At 40.0% G+C, this 19,414-nt stretch overlaps 1 protein-coding gene across 1 annotated transcript in view; it reads left to right on the plus strand.

The window, feature by feature from the left end:
* The window catches only part of LOC126203843 (activating signal cointegrator 1 complex subunit 3), a 251,150-nt gene that overhangs the window by 70,676 nt on the left and 161,060 nt on the right, over positions 1-19,414 (plus strand). The window contains exons 10-14 of the mRNA XM_049938218.1: positions 6,080-6,280; positions 9,434-9,626; positions 14,368-14,480; positions 15,873-16,121; positions 16,465-16,685. Of these exons, the coding sequence (XP_049794175.1) occupies positions 6,080-6,280; positions 9,434-9,626; positions 14,368-14,480; positions 15,873-16,121; positions 16,465-16,685 (977 nt within the window). The remainder of the gene's footprint in view (positions 1-6,079; positions 6,281-9,433; positions 9,627-14,367; positions 14,481-15,872; positions 16,122-16,464; positions 16,686-19,414) is intronic.

Genomic DNA, 19,414 nt, shown 5'->3' on the forward strand with positions numbered 1-19,414 from the left:
ATGAATGTTCGCTGCCAAACTGTTGCTAAAAACAAGGTGGACCACCCAGTTGCACAACATGCAAGATATCAATGGCTGCTTCACAACTCCTTACAGCACATCCTTTGCTCCCGTAACCTTCCTGGCCTAAACCTAAGGTGACTCGCTCTCCCCTCACCCCCCACCAAATATGTGTGTGTGTGTGTGTGTGTGTGTGTGTGTGTGTGTGCGCGCGCGCGCACTCTTGTTTCTCGTACAGCTTGAGAAAGGAATTCCATTCTGAAAGCTAGCTAAGTAAAGCTCAGTACCTTTTGTGTGTTTATCCTTCAACGACACAGCGCTTCCGTCTTTAGGTGAATCTTCTCCATTATTCCTAAATTATTCGATTTTAAGTCATCCGAAGCTCTTTTAAATTCTGATACTAATACCGGATCCCTTATCTCATCCCTATTGACTTCTGTTTCTTCTTCTTGTCACTCATCAAATGAGTTCTCCCCCTCATAGAAGCCTCAGTGTACTCTTTCATCTATCTGCTCTCTCTCCTCTGCATTTAACAGTGGAATTCTCATTGTGTTCTTAATGTGACTGCCCTTGCTTTTAATTTCACTGAATGTTGTTTTAACTTTTCAATATGCTTAGTCAGTCTTTCCAGCAGTCATTCTGTTTCGATTATTCGCATTGTTCATGCAGCCATTTCACCTTGACATCCCTGCACTTCCTATTTATTTCATTCCTAAATGACTTGTATTTCCGTATGCCTGAATTTCCCTGGACGTTTTTGTACTTCTTTCATCAATCAGCTGATGTATTTCTTCTGTTATCTGTGGTTTCTTCACAGTTACCTTCCTTGTACATCTACAGCATACTCCACAAGCCACCTAATGGTATGTGACGGAGAGTACTTTCGATACCACTATCTGCACCCTCCAACCCTGTTCCACTCGCGAATAGTGCGTGGGAAGAATGATTGTCGGTAAGCCTATGTATTGGCTCTAATTTCTTGAATTTTTTCCTCGTGATCAGTTCACGAGATGTATGTGGTGGAAGTAATATGTTGTCCGACTTCCCCTGTAAAGTACTGTCCCGGAATTTCTGTAGCAAATCTCTCTGTGATATACAACGTCCCTCTTGTAACGTCTGCCAGTGGCGTTTGTTTAGCATCTCCGTAACACTCTCTCACCAGCTACACGATCCTGTAATGAAACACGCCACCCTTCATTGGATCTTCTCTATTTCCTCTATCAGTCCTACTTGATAGGGATCCAAGATAGATGAACAATACGGGTGAACAAGTGCCTTATAAGCCACTTCCTTTGTGGACAAGTTACATTTCCTTAAGATTCTTCTGATGAATCTGAGTCTCGTATCTGCTTTTACCGCTATCTGTTTTATGTGGTCGTTCCACTTGAGGTCACACTGGATTGTTACGCCTATATAATTTACAGCAGATGCTGTCTCCAGTTGATTGTCATCAATAGTGTAACTGTACAGTAGTGGATTTCTTTTGCTATGTTTGCGCAATATATAACATTTATTTACATTCAGGGTCAACTGCCAGAGCCTGCACCATTCATCAATTCTCTGCAGATCGTTCTGTAAATTCTTACTATCATCTGGTGTTACTTTGGTATAGACAACTGCATCATGTACAAATAGCCTTAAAGAGTATCAGACACTTTCTACTACCTCATTTATATATATTGTAAGCAGCAACGGTCCTATCACACTTCCCTAAGGTACTCCTGATATTACCTTTACATTTTTAGATTTTGTTCCATTAACATCTACATCTACATTTATACTCCGCAAGCCACCCAACGGTGTGTGGTGGAGGGCACTTTACGTGCCACTCTCATTACCTCCCTTTTCTGTTCCAGTCGCGTATGGTTCGCGGGAAGAATGACTGTCTGAAAGCCTCCGTGCGCGCTCGAATCTCTCTAATTTTACATTCGTGATCTCCTCGGGAGGTATATGTAGGGGGAAGCAATATATTCGATACCTCATCCAGAAACGCACCCTCTCAAAACCTGGCGAGCAAGCTACACCGCAATGCAGAGCGCCTCTCTTGCAGAGTCTGCCACTTGAGTTTGCTAAACATCTCCGTAACGCTATCACGGTTACCAAATAACCCTGTGACGCAACGCGCCGCTCTTCTTTGGATCTTCTCTATCTCCTCCATCAACCCGATCTGGTACGGATCCCACACTGTTGAGCAATACTCAAGTATAGGTCGAACGAGTGATTTGTAAGCCACCTCCTTTGTTGATGGACTACAATTTCTAAGGACTCTCCCAATGAATCTCAACCTGGTTACCCGCCTTACCAACAATTAATTTTATATGATCATTCCACTTCAAATCGTTCTGCACGCATACTCCCAGATATTTTACAGAAGTAACTGCTACCAGTGTTTGTTCCGCTATTATATAATCATACAATAAAGGATCCTTCTTTCTATGTATTCGCAATACATTACATTTGTCTGTGTTAAGGGTCAGTTGCCACTCCCTGCACCAAGTGCCTATCCGCTGCAGATCTTCCTGCATTTCGCTACAATTTTCTAATGCTGCAACTTCTCTGTATACTACAGCATCATCCGCGAAAAGCCGCATGGAACTTCCGACACTATCTACTCGGTCATTTATATATATTGTGAAAAGCAATGGTCCCATAACACTCCCCTGTGGCACGCCAGAGGTTACTTTAACGTCTGTAGACGTCTCTCCATTGATAACAACATGCTGTGTTCTGTTTGCTAAAAACTCTTCAATCCAGCCACACAGCTGAGTGACTTGTTGAGCTCTGTCTGCAAGAAAGTCCTGAATCCAATCGCAGGTCTCCTCCAATACTCCGTAAGCTCGTATTTTTTCATTAAACAGCAGTGTGGGATCTAAGTTTTTCTTTCCAACTTCTGTGATTACCCTTTTTAGGTATGTCCATTCTTCTTCAACTAAGCTGCCTACTGAGATATTCCGTATTGTAGTATCTATAGTCTCAGAGAACTTCAAGCATATCTCATCATTTTGTAGAATATCTGTAACCCATTTCTTTGTACATTGATTCTTCCTGTCAACTTCAGCCTACTCTTCATCACTAGTAAATTGTAATCTGAGTCTGTATGTGCTCTCAGTTTTGCCTTTAGAATCCAATATCTGATTTCAGAATTTCTGCCTGACTATGATGAAATCTAACGTGAATCTTCTTATATCTCCTGGCCTTTTCCAAGCATACCTTCCCCTTTTGTAACTTTTGAACAGATTATTTCCTACTACTAATTGATATTTTAATTCAGAACTTGTCTTCCACCTCTCTTTCCAACAACCAAGCCCATATTCTCCCACACTCCCTCCCCTGCAATTGCATTCCGATCCCCTATGACTATCAGATTTTCTTCTCGCTTCACATACTAAATTATCCGTTCAGTTTTGCCATATACTTTCTCTATCTCTTTGTCCTCTGCTAGTGACGTAGGCAGGTGTATCTGAACTGTAGTTGTTGGTGTTGGTTTGCTGTCAGTTGTAATGAGAACATGCATTTTGATGAGAATAACCCAGTCAGTGAACTGTTCACAATAACCCACACTCTGCCACACCCTCTTATTCATAATGAATCCTACTGCTGTTATAGCATTTTCTGCTGCTGCTGATGTTACCCAATACTCATCTGACCAGAAATCCTTGTCTTGTTTCCATATCATTTTACTGACCTCCTCTATATCTACATTGAGCCTGTGCATTTCCCTTGTCAGATTTTTTAGCTTCCCTATCACATTCAAACTTCTGACATTCCACACCCCGACCTGTTCAATATTACCCTTTCATTGGTTATTCAATCTTTTTCTCATGGTCACCTCCCCCTTGGCAGTCCCCTCTCGGAGATGTGAATGGGGGCTGGTCCACTGCGTCCATTCCTCTGTGCACTTTGACAAGACTGCTGGCAGAATGAGCGTGACATCTTACCTGGAAGTCTTTGATTGCCATTGCTGATGACTTTTGCTCGAAGTGTAAGAAGCGGCAAGTGTCAAAACCCGCAACCAAGGGCATTTTTATTACTAGTCAAAGATGCTACTCCTAGACCACAGAGGTGAGGGGCCCAGATTGTGATATCTGTAGAGAAGTATTTTTTTTTTTTTTTTTGGGGGGGGGGGGGGAGATGATTGATTAGGTAGGTATGGAAAATGGAATAGCATGGGGATGATTGAATATGGTGTAGTCAGAGATTTATGATGATGGACAAGGTTGAAGCAGCTGTTGAAGTTACCAGTGTTGTGATGTGCCTATGCTTAGTGACCACGTAGTGGAATTTGTGGTTACTTGCAATTTGCAAGCAGATAGACAATTCATAGATGATGTAGTTACTTTCAAACCTGGTTCTACATTGCCACTGTGTGCAACCATTCCACACAGATACACAGCACACTTACATGGGGCACCAACTGCAGCAGCCATGTTTACAAAAGGCAAATGGAACTTACTTAAAAAACACATGTGTTAGGGGCAGCTCTAGTGAGGGATGTGGAAGAGTTTCTAGAGTCCTGATATTATTAGGTGATATGAGGCGGAAGAGTTGCTGGTTGGCTAATGGTGGTGCTTGAGTGGTGATGAGATTCAGGAAATTGCTTGTTGACCTCAAGTGATCATATGAAGCTGGTGGTGGGATGGGCATTGAGGTTCTGGAGAGAAGAGAAAAGAGTGTCTCATTATGCATCTTGATCCTCTCTCTCAAATTCCCCTCTCTCCAATTTCATGAATATCATCAGTGCCACGGCCACTGACAAGTCCCTGTTGTGCCCCTTCTCCCACACTCCATGATTTCGCCACTTACCCTGCATGTCTTCCCTCCTCCCTTCCACCTAGTTTCTTTGCTCTCTCATCCCTTCATTTGATATTATTTGTGCTTACTCTAAGTGTAATCTGTAATTTTTGAGAACATTTCTCATGGAGAAACATTGATATGCCCAAAAGTACTTTAATAATGAACACAAACAGTCTTGAATGCAAAAACATTTAATCCGATTGCAAGCAGTTTGTCAATTTTTGACCATCCTCCAGGCCCTTATACCAGCTGACATTTGTGGAGATACCCGCTCCATTCACTGTCACCGCCTACTGTCATTGTATGATGGTCTGAGGATGGTTAAAAACTGACCAAAACCAGGTATTTTTGCAGTCTCGAATGCTTGTGTCCATTTTTAAAGTAAATGTAATCTAGTAAATTAGCAGGAAAGAGATACTTAGAAAAAATTCAGTGCTCCCTCAGTTATAGTAAATTGTGCTTCTCATATTGGTAGCTTTTTGATTACATTGGTAGTTTTCAAAGGAAATAGTACTTACACCTGTGATAACAGAGGTCTGTTTACTGTACATCACTACTTGTCATGCAACTTTACAATGGATGCTGCTGTATTAAGTGTTCTTGGTGTACTTGTCAATGTGACAAAGGCACCATGAACATTCAATACAGCATATGTCACAAAAACTTTGCAATTATAAGAAAAATTCTGGTTGCCTTGTAGCTAACAGGAATTTTCTGTCTTTGAATTTAGAGAATCAGTTAATTTGTAGAAGGCTGATCTCCAATTTTCTTTTGAGTTCTTCCATCCCACATTCTTGTTTAACGTTCAGAGGGACCTTGTTAAAAATCTTTGCGTCAGTTACATAACTACACTCTGAATCCTATAAAGAAGGCAAAGTCTACCTGAAGATAATTTTGGTGGCTTATATTGCGATTCCACAATCACAGTTCAGCTGAAACTTTTTTACTATCAGCAAAAAATCATTAATGGGTAAATGCACTGTGAAGTGAGTAAGAATTTCAATCTCCTTAGAGACCTGTGCAAGATATGTAGTTAACTGATTTGGGAAAATTCCACCCTTCTTCTCTTTCACACTAATGCACATCCATCCATCCATCCCGAAGCTGGAAGTAAAGCGGAAGCTTAGTGTGACATTACCCGACCCGTCATTCACCAGAGTGGAGTAGTTGCATGGCCTCGGTCTTTTTTCTGATTTATTTATTTTTTAAGAGTTTCAGTTCTGTAATTTTCTTTGTCACAGTAAAGTAACAGTATTTTGTTTTTAACTCCACGTTTGCTGATTAGATTGGCCAGATGGCATTTCAAGGAGTGAAGCAATTAAATCGTATCCAATCGATGGTTTTTGACACGGCCTATCACACAAATGAGAATTTGTTGATATGTGCCCCAACTGGTGCTGGCAAGACCAATGTCGCAATGTTGACTATTGTGCATCAGATGCGCCAGCACATGGACCAAGGAGTCATCAAAAGAGACCAATTTAAGGTACTGTATGCAAAACTTTGTGTACTTCATTAAGAGTCCGTATGGAATAATTAGTCTTGTGGTGACCTCATTGGCAAGTTTAATAGCAACAAGCTGAGAGTGGAGGAGATGTCTTGTGTTAATTATTTTTTCTAAAATTGTACCATTTGAAGACTCATTAACCACTTTAAAATATAAGTATTATGACTGTATAAGCAATTAGTAATTGAATACATAAAATTCTACTCACCAAGTGGTGGAAGGCGAATCCACATATAAAAAGGTATCACAGTTTGCAAGCTTTTGGAGCCAATGGTTCCTTCTTGTGGCAGGAAGGTTGAAGGGGCAGGAAGAGAGGTGAAGGAAAAGATTAGGAAAATGGATAGAGTTCAGGAAAATCATCCAGAACTGTGGGTCAGGGGAAACTTCCCATGCAGGAAGAGAAATATAGACTGAATCTTGGTTACTGCACTGAATGAGATTTGAAAACCTCAGAGCTTAAAGGTGGAAGACAGGGTGATAAGCAAGAGTTAACAAAATCGGAAAGCTACCTATATTGTATGTAATAGAGATGGGAGGTGGACTGCGAAAAATCAGCAGGTCAGAAAATGAAAGGTCTAGAAAACTAAAATTGAGTGAAGAAAGGAATAGTTAGCGTGAAGAAATGCTGAGACCAAAGAAATTAACATAAATTAAGGCCAGGTGGATGGCAAGAACCAAGGCCGTGTTGTAGTACCAGTTCCCACCTGCGGAGCTCTGAGAAAGTGGTGTGTGGGGGAAGAAACCAGGTGGTGCATGGTGTGAAATGGGCACCGAAGTCATGAGTGTCATGTTGTACAGTATGCTCTGCAACAGAATATTGTGTTTTGCCTGTGCCCATTCATCCTGACTGATAACTGGGTGGTAGTCATGCCAATATGAAAGGCCAAACAGTGTTTACGTAACAGCAGGTATATGACGTTTGTCGTTTCACTGATGGCTCTCCCTTTGATAGTATATGTTTCTCCAGTTACAGGGCTGGTATAGGTGGTGGTAGGAGAGTGCGTAGGGCAAATCTTGCAGCGGGGACGGTCACAGGCACAGGATTGTAGGGTCTGACAAGGATATTGTGGAGATTGGGAGGACAACAAACGAAAAGCTATTTTGTGTGTGCTGAGCAAAATCTCAGGCAGAATGGACCTCATTTCAGGGCATGATGTTAGGAAGTCACAGCCTTGTCAGAGTATCTCCAGCACTTGCTCGGTCCTCGGGTTTAAAAGGACGGAGCAAGTGCTGGAGCGTTAAGTCACCTCGGCTCACTCTGAAGATGGCTGGATAGTATTTAGCTGAAATATTAGAAGATGAAGCTGAATTTATGCAACTGCATGCTCAAAACTTTATGGAACATACAAAAGTTTTTTTTTTTTTTGGGGGGGGGGGGGATCGGCATAACCAGGATTGGATGTGTTGGCCCAGAAAATCTGCTTTTAAGCTAGGCTGGTAGGGTAACTACATCCAGTGAAGACTGAGATGAGAATGATGGTGTATTGCTGTAAAGATTCTGCATTGCAAGACTTATAGTGTCAACTAACATAACCAAATAGCAAATCCATAAACAAACAAGAAATAAATTTCAAAATTTTATGTCATATAATAGAACTATTAGAGGGGAAAAAAGTGGATTTTGCTTTAGTAATACTGTAGAGTATATAATTGAAGAGACTATCACTTTTGTTAAAGATGTGCGACGTAACTGAGCCATTTCCCAGCACACTACTGCCATAAATTGAAACACAATTTTGAGGGTTCTTTCATTTTCGCAAAAAATTGTAGCCTACATGATGAAATGAACTGAAAACTCAGAAATACAGTGAAAACTGCCAGATTACATCAACTTGGATGTTTGTTTCCCACCTGCAGCCAATAGCTGTAGAGCGTGGTGACATCATGCAAATGCAGTGGTTTGTGGAATACAGAGTGATAAACAGGAAGCTTACATAGCAGCTTTTTGCGAAGTATGGCGATACAATCAGTGTATAGCAAATGGAGGGACCACAGCTTCCACTTAGGTTCAGTTTATGTAGTTATACCTCGTACACCCATCACTATGGTGCATTAATTGCTAAGACAGAGAAAGACTGAAATCACAGCAGCGTTAACTTTACTTCATATTCTTTGCTATGAATAAGTACCACATGTGAAGGAAAACTTGGGTGTATATACGTGCTTTCATGAAACTTCGAAGTGCAGACAGTGCATGTTGGCAATATGAAGAACACTCCACTTCAGCTACTCAGCACAATGAACAAGGCAAAGTTTACAAACAAGACAGTAGAGGTCACTGTGCTCGTGGCGCCAGAGTATGCTGCACTGTCATTGGCTATAGAAGGAAGACTCAAACTCCCACATGTAAGATCCTGATGCGTTTCACCGCACTTCAGTTTTCTGTTTAATTCACTGTATTCATCAAATTTTTACTTTTTTCTGGGTGAGCGCAAATGAAAGATCTCTCAAAAACATGTGTTTTGATGTATAATTTTGTGATCATAGCATGTCGGAAAAAGCTTGATTACCTTGTACCTAGATAAAAGTTTCAATTTTTTGACAAATTTTTACTTGCTGTCACACATCAGTGATTTTTTAAGAACTGATGAAATTCATTACCACATATTATTGCATACACATTGTATTGTATATTTAATTTCCTTCACTTACACAGATTGTATAAAATGTATTTGAGAGGATTATGATTTTTAATCATATATTCTACTTACATATGTTTTTGCTCATATTTTTGGGGTTTTAATGTTTTCCTTGAGTCTGCATTTTCCTCAGTTTTGCTTTTTTAAAGCCTGGACTGCACAAAAACGTAAAATTCGGCTTTCACTGTAATTGTAATGGGATAATCTTTCAAGAAGGCATAAGATGGTGTTCTTTATCTAAATGACAAAAGCTCTTGTACAAACTTATCATCCACACAAAAGTAACAGTAGTAGCAATACAACTGTTATCATTTCTTTGTAGAAAAGATAGATGGTGCCAAGTCTGCTCTAACCCTTATCTCTTTAAAAATATGTATTATTCCTGTTTAATGCTTGAAACATTTTACTGTTTTTAGAAGAAGTTACCATAGCTTTATGTGAATCTTTGATTGCATATTATTCAAAATGCATAACACATCTAGATGTATTTCAGATTGTGTATGTTGCTCCAATGAAAGCACTCGCAGCAGAAATGACGCAAAACTTTGGACGGAGGCTAGGGTGCCTCGGTGTTTCTGTACGTGAACTGACAGGCGACATGCAGCTCACAAAGACAGAAATGCTACAGACCCAAATGGTGGTTACTACTCCCGAGAAGTGGGATGTCATAACAAGAAAATCGACAGGTAATTTTCAAGTGTGCAATCATCTGACTTAAAATTTGATGGCATAAACTCAAAGGATCTGTTGCTGGTGATTTAATGTATTTTCTTGTTCAGAAGAGAACTGATACTCATCCTAAAACTTGTAGGAATGTCAGATGTAGTAGTAGTAGTAGTAGTAGTAGTAGTAGCAGCAGCAGCAGCAGCAGCAGCAGCAGCAGTAGTAGTAGTAGTAGTAGTAGTTGTTGTTGTTATAACTGTTGTTTATGTGTACAGGCTCTCATGGCCATTGTTATTTAAGATAATATCTTATAGGACATTAGTCTATATCATGTACCTCTTCAAACTACAAAACTCTTGTGTTTTAACTCCTCTGTTGGTATCTCTGTCACTAGCCTTCTGATGTTCACGGACGTTTTATTTGTTGCTTCACACCACCACCCTACTCAACAGAAAACAGTGTTGACCACTCCTCCTCCTTGTGAATTACGTATCAGTGACTATAGTAGCTAGGTCTCACAACTAGGTTTGTTTAGAAAAACAATAATGGCCCACATCTATGATAGCCTTTCCATACATAAGGGCTTCAAATGAAACTGTCTTCATAATGACAACAAGAAGAACAAGGAACCTCCTCCTTAAAGGCAGTCTTTGTAATTGCACCCCACAATGTCTGGTTTTCCGGTCGCCAATCACCCTAATGATTTTTAAGTGTTTGGTCCAATCACGTTAATGTACCACCACCTGTTTTCGATATCAGAATACAATAACCACTCACAGATTGCAGATTGGAGCACTATCATTGAAGGGTTTTTAAAGTGTGTCAGGGCACAAGGAAAATTGTGCAGTTGTTCTCGTAATGTGGAAACGGAACAATTTACCTGACATCCAAAAGGGCGTGATCATTGGCTTTCAGGTCAAGAATGGAAGCATTTCTGAAACTACTAAGTTTATAAACTGTTCGCGTGCCGTCTTGGTTAAAGTATACTGTGCATGGCAAAATGGCAGTATCCAAAAGTGGCATCAAGACAATGTAGTGCATCACAGGCCATAGATGACAAGTGATTGATGGCTGCGAAGATGTGTGCTGATGAATAGACGTACACCTGTCGAGCAACTGACCACCCAGATGAACCAAGGAGCTATTGACAGTGTCTGCTCAATGACTGTTAGGTGAGTGTTGCTGCTTATGGGTCTCCACAGCAGGCATCTGGTTTGTGCACCTGGCCTTACTGCTGTTCCTTGACAACAGTTGCTCAAATTGACACACTAATACCACAACTGGACAGCCACAGAGTGCCAGTAGGTGAATTTTTCAGGTGACTCACTTTTTATACTATGACAAATAGATGGCTGTTGGCATGTATGGCCCTGCAACAGTCATGGGAAGAACCCAGTCTGGAGGAGGTAGCATTATGGGGAGAGCATCTGTGGACTGTTTTTGTGGCATTCCCTGGGTGATCTAGTCATACTGGAAGGCACAGTGGATCAACACTAGTACACGTCTATTCTTGAGGACCATATCCACCCCTAAACACAGTCAGTTTTTTCCTCAGCACATTGGCATCTACCAGCAGGACAATGCAACATTTCACGGAGCCCACAGTGTATGTGCGTGATTTGAAGAGCTGGGATGAGTTTACTGTGCTCCCCTGGTCACCAAACTCCCCGGATTTAAAACCAGTCAAAAATGTGTCGGACCACCTTGATTGAGCTTTTGTGCTGTGGATCCTCAAATGAGAAACCTGGTGTATCTGGCCAAGGCAGTGAAGTCAGTAAGGCTTCACGTCCCGGTTGGTACCTTCCAGAACCTCATTGACTTTCTTCCTCCCTGGCTGTGCTGTAAGAGGTGGTTATTCAGGGTTTTTACAGGTGGTCACTTTATGTGGCTGGGCCATGTATATGCGACATGATGCAGCAGTTATGATGAAAATAAAAGAATTGCTGAAAAGTAATAGGAAGCTGCACAAAACCAGCCTTATAACTGATGATCGAAACTGTAAGGTGGGGAACGATTGGAGTGGTTTTGCAACAGCATTTATCATGTGGGTACCATTATGACCCTCATTTGTGTGTTTCAAAGGCCCTCACACACATTTAATAGGGGGAGACCCATTTTTGATAGTGTAGGTGGGTAGATCACGTAACTAATGAGGAGGTATTGAATAGGATTGGGGAGAAGAGAAGTTTGTGGCACAACTTGACTAGAAGAAGGGATCGGTTGGTAGGACATGTTTTGAGGCATCAAGGGATCACAAATTTAGCATTGGAGGGCAGCGTGGAGGGTAAAAATCGTAGAGGGAGACCAAGAGATGACTACACTAAGCAGATTCAGAAGGATGTAGGTTGCAGTAGGTACTGGGAGATGAAGAAGCTTGCACATGATAGAGTAGCATAGAGAGCTGCATGAAACCAGTCTCAGGACTGAAGACCACAACAACAACAACAATAATAAAATGATAATTATATGTCTGGGTGTAGTGTAAAGCAATTACTGCAACGTAGAAGCTTACAATTTCTAACACAGATTTCTCATTGTACCCTTTCGCCTTTGCTGCACTGTTTTTCCCCCATTTGTTTACCTCATCTTTTTTTTACATTTATTCTTTCTTTCTTTAAATTTATTTTCTGTAACCACCCTCATTTTTGACCAATCAGCTGTCTAAAGCTATATCATATTGATACTATCACTATATTGTATTGCCACTTTTGTAATAACTTTTTCTTATTTGCTGTTATTCATCATCTACATGTACATATATACCCCGCTAGCCACCAAACGGTGTGTGGCGGAGGGCAGTTCACACCAAAGTCATATTTCCACCCCCTCTGTTCCACTCACGGATTGCGCGAGGGAAAAACAACTGTCTGAAAGCCTCAGTATGAGCTCTAATTTCCCTTATCTTTGAATGGTGATCATTGCGTGATTTGAAAGTTGGTGGTAATAATATATGCTCTGCATCCTTGACGAAGATCGAATTTCGGAATTTAGTTAGCTGCCCCTTCCGTTTAGCGCGTCGTCTATCTGCAAGTGTTTCTCACTTCAAACTTTCTATGAGATTGGTAATGCTCTCACGATGGCTAAATGTACCAGCCACGAATCTTGCCGCTCCGTCAGACTTCCATGTCTTCCCAAAACTGGAAATTTTTCTTGGCAAACGAAGATTCACTTCAAAAGAAGAATCGGTAGCCGGAGTTGACAACTATTTTGCAGGCCTGGAGGAAACTCATTTTTGAGATGGGATCAAGGCACTGAAACATCTTTAGAGCAAGTGCATTAATCTACAAGGAGACTACATTGAAAAATAAAAGAAGTTTCAGTGATGTAAGCACTTCTTTCCCATTCCGTTCCGAGAACTTTTCAAACCACCATCATATGATGATCTGAAGGCACCAAGTTGGGGCAATATGGAAAGTGGTTCAAAACATCCCAGCCAAATGAGTAAAAAAGTGCCTTAGTGGCTAAAGCTGTGTCAGGACAGGCGTAGTCAAGCAACAAGGACACTCCCGTCATCAGCATTCCCCTCCTTTTATTTTGAATGCTCCTTCTCAGTTTGTGTAGGGTCTCACAATACTCTCAGGCATTGGTGGTCTCCCACTGAGGTAGAAATTCGACCAAAATGATGCCTTTTCAGTCCCAAAACACTGATGCAATGATTTTTTGCCAGAAATTGTGGATTTGAATTTCTTGGCAGGTGGGGGATCAGTGTGACGCCACTGATGACTGTCTTTTTGTCTCAGACGTGTAATGCCCAAGACACGTTTCATCCCGGCCACAAAAGAGCTCAGAAAATCATCGCCTTCCAATTCAAGTTGCTCAGTATACTCATGGGCACTATTGATCCAATGTATCTTATGTTGCTCTGTCAGCTGTTTTGGGCCCTTTCTTGTGCAGAGTTTCCAGTACCTCAGCGTTTCTGTGAGCATCTTATGTTCGAGAGCTCTGGAGAGTTGTTAAAACATTCAGAAATTTCATCCACTGTCAATGTGCATCTTTGTGAATGACGTCCTCAATTTTTTTTCAGCGAACTCGTCAGTCAAAATTGAAAGTCTTCCACTCCTCTGTTCATCGTGAACATTTGTTCTGCCTTCACTAAACTCCCTGTCCCCCATAAAGACACTCATTTTGTTCATAACACCTTTGCTCCAGATTTTTTCGATTTTCAAAAAAATTTCAGTAGGTGCTGTTCCTTCCATGGAAGCGGATTGCAGCACATGGCTTGGTGGGATTTCTTACTGATATCTTTCACACAACTGGACACTGCAGTGTGAGTTTTCATACTACCGTCGTGATCCTACGATGCTCGCCCTGGTCAGAGGACCCCCTTCTATCACTGAGTGTTGCCAACACTCAACCGTTTTAGTCATAGTGCAACTACTTTGTAAATAAGCATGCCTCGTATGATTCTGTACCTAAAGTTGGAGTTAATCTCTGTACTTATTATGTCTTTCTTCTTGGTACATACTGTTTCTGCGTTTTGTGATTATTTATTATTTATATGTTTAAGAAACTCAAAAAATCTATATTTCTTTCTTTTTTATTATTATTTTTATGACAGACTGATGATGGCAGTCAGCTGGCATGCATAATTTGCAGTAGACCTTAATAAAAAAAAGTTCAACTGTGATATTTCTTTCTTTTTACAGGTGCACCATAATCACTTACCTCCTTTAAGGTGCTCAACCTTTTATAATGTTACATGAAATATTATTATTATTATTATTATTATTATTATTATTATTATTATTATTACATTTTTTACAGGTGATATTGCTTTGACAAATCTGGTAAAACTGCTGATAATTGATGAAGTTCATTTGTTGCATGGTGACAGAGGCCCTGTCATAGAAGCTCTTGTGGCAAGAACACTAAGACAGGTACAATATCTCTACTCTTTTTTGCGTGTTCTTAGGTTGTATTTATAACCATGTAGAAAGACGTGCCATGCATTGACAACTTGGTGCGTGTGTGTCATTGTTTGTATTCTTCAAATGCATGTGAAGCAGGTGGAGTCTGTTTTTAAAGTTGCTAATATGGCCATATATTTGAGAAAAATTTGCTGGTTGTGGGGGAGAAATCTGATTTTTTATACAAGTATAATTAATACATGCTAGGACGTTTTAGTGTTTCTGTACTGTATATGTTCTGCATGTTTTTGAAAGAAGCTTAGAACAAGTCACAGTTGACAAGAGCTGGGCAAATTTTCACTGCATTTTTCCTTTTTTTCCCCTCAGTAAATAATTCTGCATTTGCTTCATAATCATTTTTCTGCATCTTCTGTTATGCTACTTGGAAAGTACACTGCTGACATGTGCTTTTTTATATCAGTTTGCTAACCATGAAATTTGTATCCCTATAAAATAGAAATTTGTTCAATTGTAGAACATACTATAATAGAGATCTTGAAATTTTTTGCCTAAGCTGATGATTAATTTTGTCTATAATTACAAAAATCTAGGCTGTACCTAAATTTATAATTAAACATACCATGTTTAGAAGCTAAAGCTCTTTGTTTGACAGCAATGTTTTATTTTAATACTGAGGAGCAAAGCTCACCTTTGTTTGAAGAAGATATTGTAGTCAATAATTCAAGAAAGCTAGATGCAAATCCTTCTTCCTGAACACTGTCTCTTTGGTATGTGACTTTACATTGTTTTTGTACACTTTTGCTGAGTATTGTAAAGATAGTATATTGTAGCAAATTGCAGAAGGGAAAAAGTGAACGTAAATACTTGTTATGTTAAATAAGACCTCCGTCTGTCGAAAATTCATGATTGTAAATGAAAACATAATGATGGTGAACTGAACACAGTATTTGTTGGATTATTAAGCTACTGTTCATATGTTGGGTGATCAATGAGCAGCATGTCAACTTACAGTGCTGTAAACCCTGATCACATGTGGTTTCATTTACAAATATGTATCAAACTTCAATAATGTTGCAGTGCATTGTGCTTCTCTAGAAAACTGACTTTTTTCTTGTTCTACATTTTAACTCAGTTACTAACATCAGGAAAACATGAATAAATATGTATTACCACTTTTTGTAATTTTTGATACATTTGGTAAGTAGTAGTGATATAGAAAATTATTTTACTCATATTTTGAATTGCTGATGTGAAGAGGCAACCATTGCATTGACCTCTTACTTCATCCTTGATGTTTCATATTTCAGTGACGTAGCTTCAGATTGTGTATTCGGTCTGTTGTGATTCAGTTTATTGTCACTCACAGAGTAATAGTAATGAGATTACTTATTGTTGTAACAGGTCGAGACGTCACAAAGCATGATAAGAATTGTGGGGCTGTCAGCAACGTTACCAAACTATTTAGACGTGGCTCGCTTTCTGAGAGTTAACCCACACAAAGGACTGTTCTATTTTGACTCTCGTTTCCGTCCTGTCCCATTGGGAATGACTTTTATTGGTGTGAAGGCAATTAAACCACTAGAACAAATGCTTGAGATGGATAATATCTGCTATGATAAAGTGGTAGATATGGTGCAGAAAGGACATCAGGTAGGTACAAATAGGTGGATTCTGATATACAATAAAATGTGTAGACACAATGTCTTCAACACATCTTATGTCTATGAAGTAGATAATTGTGCTGTTAAATTTATTATTAATAACATTTGTTGTATGAAGATAGAGTAGCATAAATATTTTTCAGCTAATTTTTTTCTTTTGTGTTTCTGTGTTTAGTTTTTGCTTTGTTCTGTTAAGCTCAGTGGGGTATTTGATGGCCTTTCAACATTTTCACCATTTGTGTATGGCTAATAATTTTTAGAAAACTTGCTTACTAATTCCTCATGTTTGTCCCACTGACTAATTCCTCATGTTTGTCCCGCTGCTGCTATAGGTTATGGTATTTGTACATGCCCGTAATGCAACTGCTCGACTAGCAAATGTGCTAAAAACATTGGCTGGACAACGTGGTCATTTGAAGATATTTGAACCACCTGATACTGGTGCTGCTGGATCGGCAAGGAATGCCTTGAACCGTAGCAGAAATAAGCAACTGGCAGAATTATTTGCAGCAGGGTTTTCAATCCATCACGCTGGAATGCTTAGAGAGGATAGGTAAAGTATTTAGTACTGTGTTTGGATTATTTTGAAAATTGCATTTATTGGTACAGTCTTTTCTTTTGTATGTAAGGATGTATTAGAATATTTTTTCACTTCATTAAACACCAAAAGGAAACTGTACTCATTGCAACTCATTTGAAATCACACTGAAAAATGGCACAGAAGTACCGGGTGGTTATGATTAAACTGCAGCTCCTGACAGAGGTCCAGTGTGGACTGTAATTATCATATGGCAGCAAAACTTAGAACACCTCCAACATGTTAATGCTGAACGAATTTATGCTGGAAAATAAATTAGTTCTAGTTGTGGCCACCAGGTGCAAATCTGTTGGTGTACACTCTTTGTATGACAGTATGACAACTACACTTTCATTTGACAAGCTACAACGTGATAAAGTAGCATGGCTATCAAGACAGAGACTGTATGCTGTTGTTGTTTGTTGTTGTGGTCTTCAGTCCTGAGACTGGTTTGATGCAGCTCTCCATGCTACTCTATCCTGTGCAAGCTTCTTCATCTCCCAGTACCTACTGCAACCTACGTCCTTCTGAATCTGCTTAGTGTAGTCATCTCTTGGTCTCCCTCTACGATTTTTACCCTCCACGCTGCCCTCCAATGCTAAATTTGTGATCCTTTGATGCCTCAGAACATGTCCTACCAACCGGTCCCTTCTTGTTGTCAAATTGTGCCACAAACTCCTCTTCTCCCCAATTCTATTCAATACCTCCTCGTTAGTTATGTGATCTACCCATCTAATCTTCAGCATTCTTCGGTAGCACCACATTTCGAAAGCTTCTATTCTCTTCTTGTCCAAACTATTTATGGTCCATGTTTCACTTCCATACTACACTCCATAAAAATACTTTCAGAAATGACTTCCTGACACTTAAATCTATACTCGATGTTAACCAATTTCTCTTCTTCAGAAACACTTTTCTTGCCATTGCCAGTCTACATTTTATATCCTCTCTACTTCGACCATCATCAGTTATTTTGCTCCCCAAATAGCAAAACTCCTTTACTACTTTAAGTGTCTCATTTCCTAATCTAATTCCCTCAGCATCACCCGACTTAATTCGACTACATTCCATTATCCTCGTTTTGCTTTTGTTGATGTTCATCTTATATCCTCCTTTCAAGACACTGTCCATTCCGTTCAACTGCTCTTTCAAGTCCTTTGCTGTCTCTGACAGAATTACAATGTCATCGGTGAACCTCAAAAGTTTTTATTTCTTCTCCATGGATTTTAATACCTACTCTGAATTTTTCTTTTGTTTCCTTTACTGCTTGCTCAATATACAGATTGAATAACATCGGGGAGAGGCTACAACCCTGTCTCACTCCCTTCCCAACCACTGCTTCCCTTTCATGTCCCTCGACTCTTATAATTGCCATCTGGTTTCTGTACAAATTGTAAATAGCCTTTCGCTCTCTGTATTTAGCCCTGTCACCTTCAGAACTTGAGAGTATTCCAATCAACATTGTCAAAAGCATTTCTCTAAGTCTACAAATGCTAGAAACCTAGGTTTGCCTTTCCTTAATCTTTCTTCTAAGATAAGTCGTAGGGTCAGTATTGCCTCACGTGTTCCAGTATTTCTACGGAATCCAAACTGATCTTCCCCGAGGTTGGCTTCTACTAGTTTTCCCATTCGTCTGTAAAGAATTCGCATTAGTATTTTGCAGCTGTGGCTTATTAAACTGATTGTTCGGTAATTTTCACATCTGTCAACACCTGCTTTCTTTGGGATTGGAATTATTATATTCTTCTTGAAGTCTGTGGGTATTTCGCCTGTCTCATACATCTTGCTCACCAGGTGGTAGAGTTTTGTCAGGACTGGCTGTCCCGAGGCCGTCAGTAGTTCTAATGGAAAGTTGTCTACTCCCGGGGCCTTGTTTCGACTTAGGTCTTTCAGTGCTCTGTCAAACTCTTCACGCAGTATTGTATCTCCCATTTCGTCTTCATCTACATTCTCTTCCATTTCCAGATTATTGTCCTCACGTACGCCGCCCTTGTATAGACCCTCTATATACTCCTTCCACCTTTCTGCTTTCCCTTCTTTGCTTAGAACTGGGTTTCCATCTGAGCTCTTGATATTCATACAAGTGGTTTTCTTTTCTCCAAAGGTCTCTTTAATTTTCCTGTAGGCAGTATTTATCTTACCCTTAGTGAGATAAGCCTCTACATCCTTACATTTGTCCTCTAGCCATCCCTGCTTAGCCATTTTGCACTTCCTGTCGATCTCATTTTTGAGAAGTTTGTATTCCTTTTTGCCTGCTTCATTTACTGCATTTTTATATTTTCTCCTTTCATTAATTAAATTCAATATTTCTTCTGTTACCCAAGGATTTCTACTAGCCCTCGTCTTTTTACTTACTTGGTGTTAGTGAAACTGTTTTATGTGAACGGCAGCTGTTACAGTATTGCATTGAGAGAGTATCGCTGACTGAAAGGTCTGAGGAGGGACCAGATGTCATTAAATGGTTTAAAGATGATGATAATGAAATTCAGAAACACGTGCGAGCTTGGTGTGGCACCTGGAAGAGGAGGGCATCTTATCACCGTGGAAGTTATTGATGTGGTTGCTGTTGCTCAAACTAACCATCAGCTGTACCCCCGGTAGTGCTAGTGCTCACGTAGTGTCACGAGAATTGTCCATCTCGTGCCTGAACAGCATAGAAAGTTTTGCTGTCTATATTACTCTGGTACCCATACAAGATCCAGACG

Source organism: Schistocerca nitens, chromosome 9 (genome assembly GCF_023898315.1).
Source record: "Schistocerca nitens isolate TAMUIC-IGC-003100 chromosome 9, iqSchNite1.1, whole genome shotgun sequence".
Lineage (NCBI taxonomy): Eukaryota > Metazoa > Arthropoda > Insecta > Orthoptera > Acrididae > Schistocerca > Schistocerca nitens.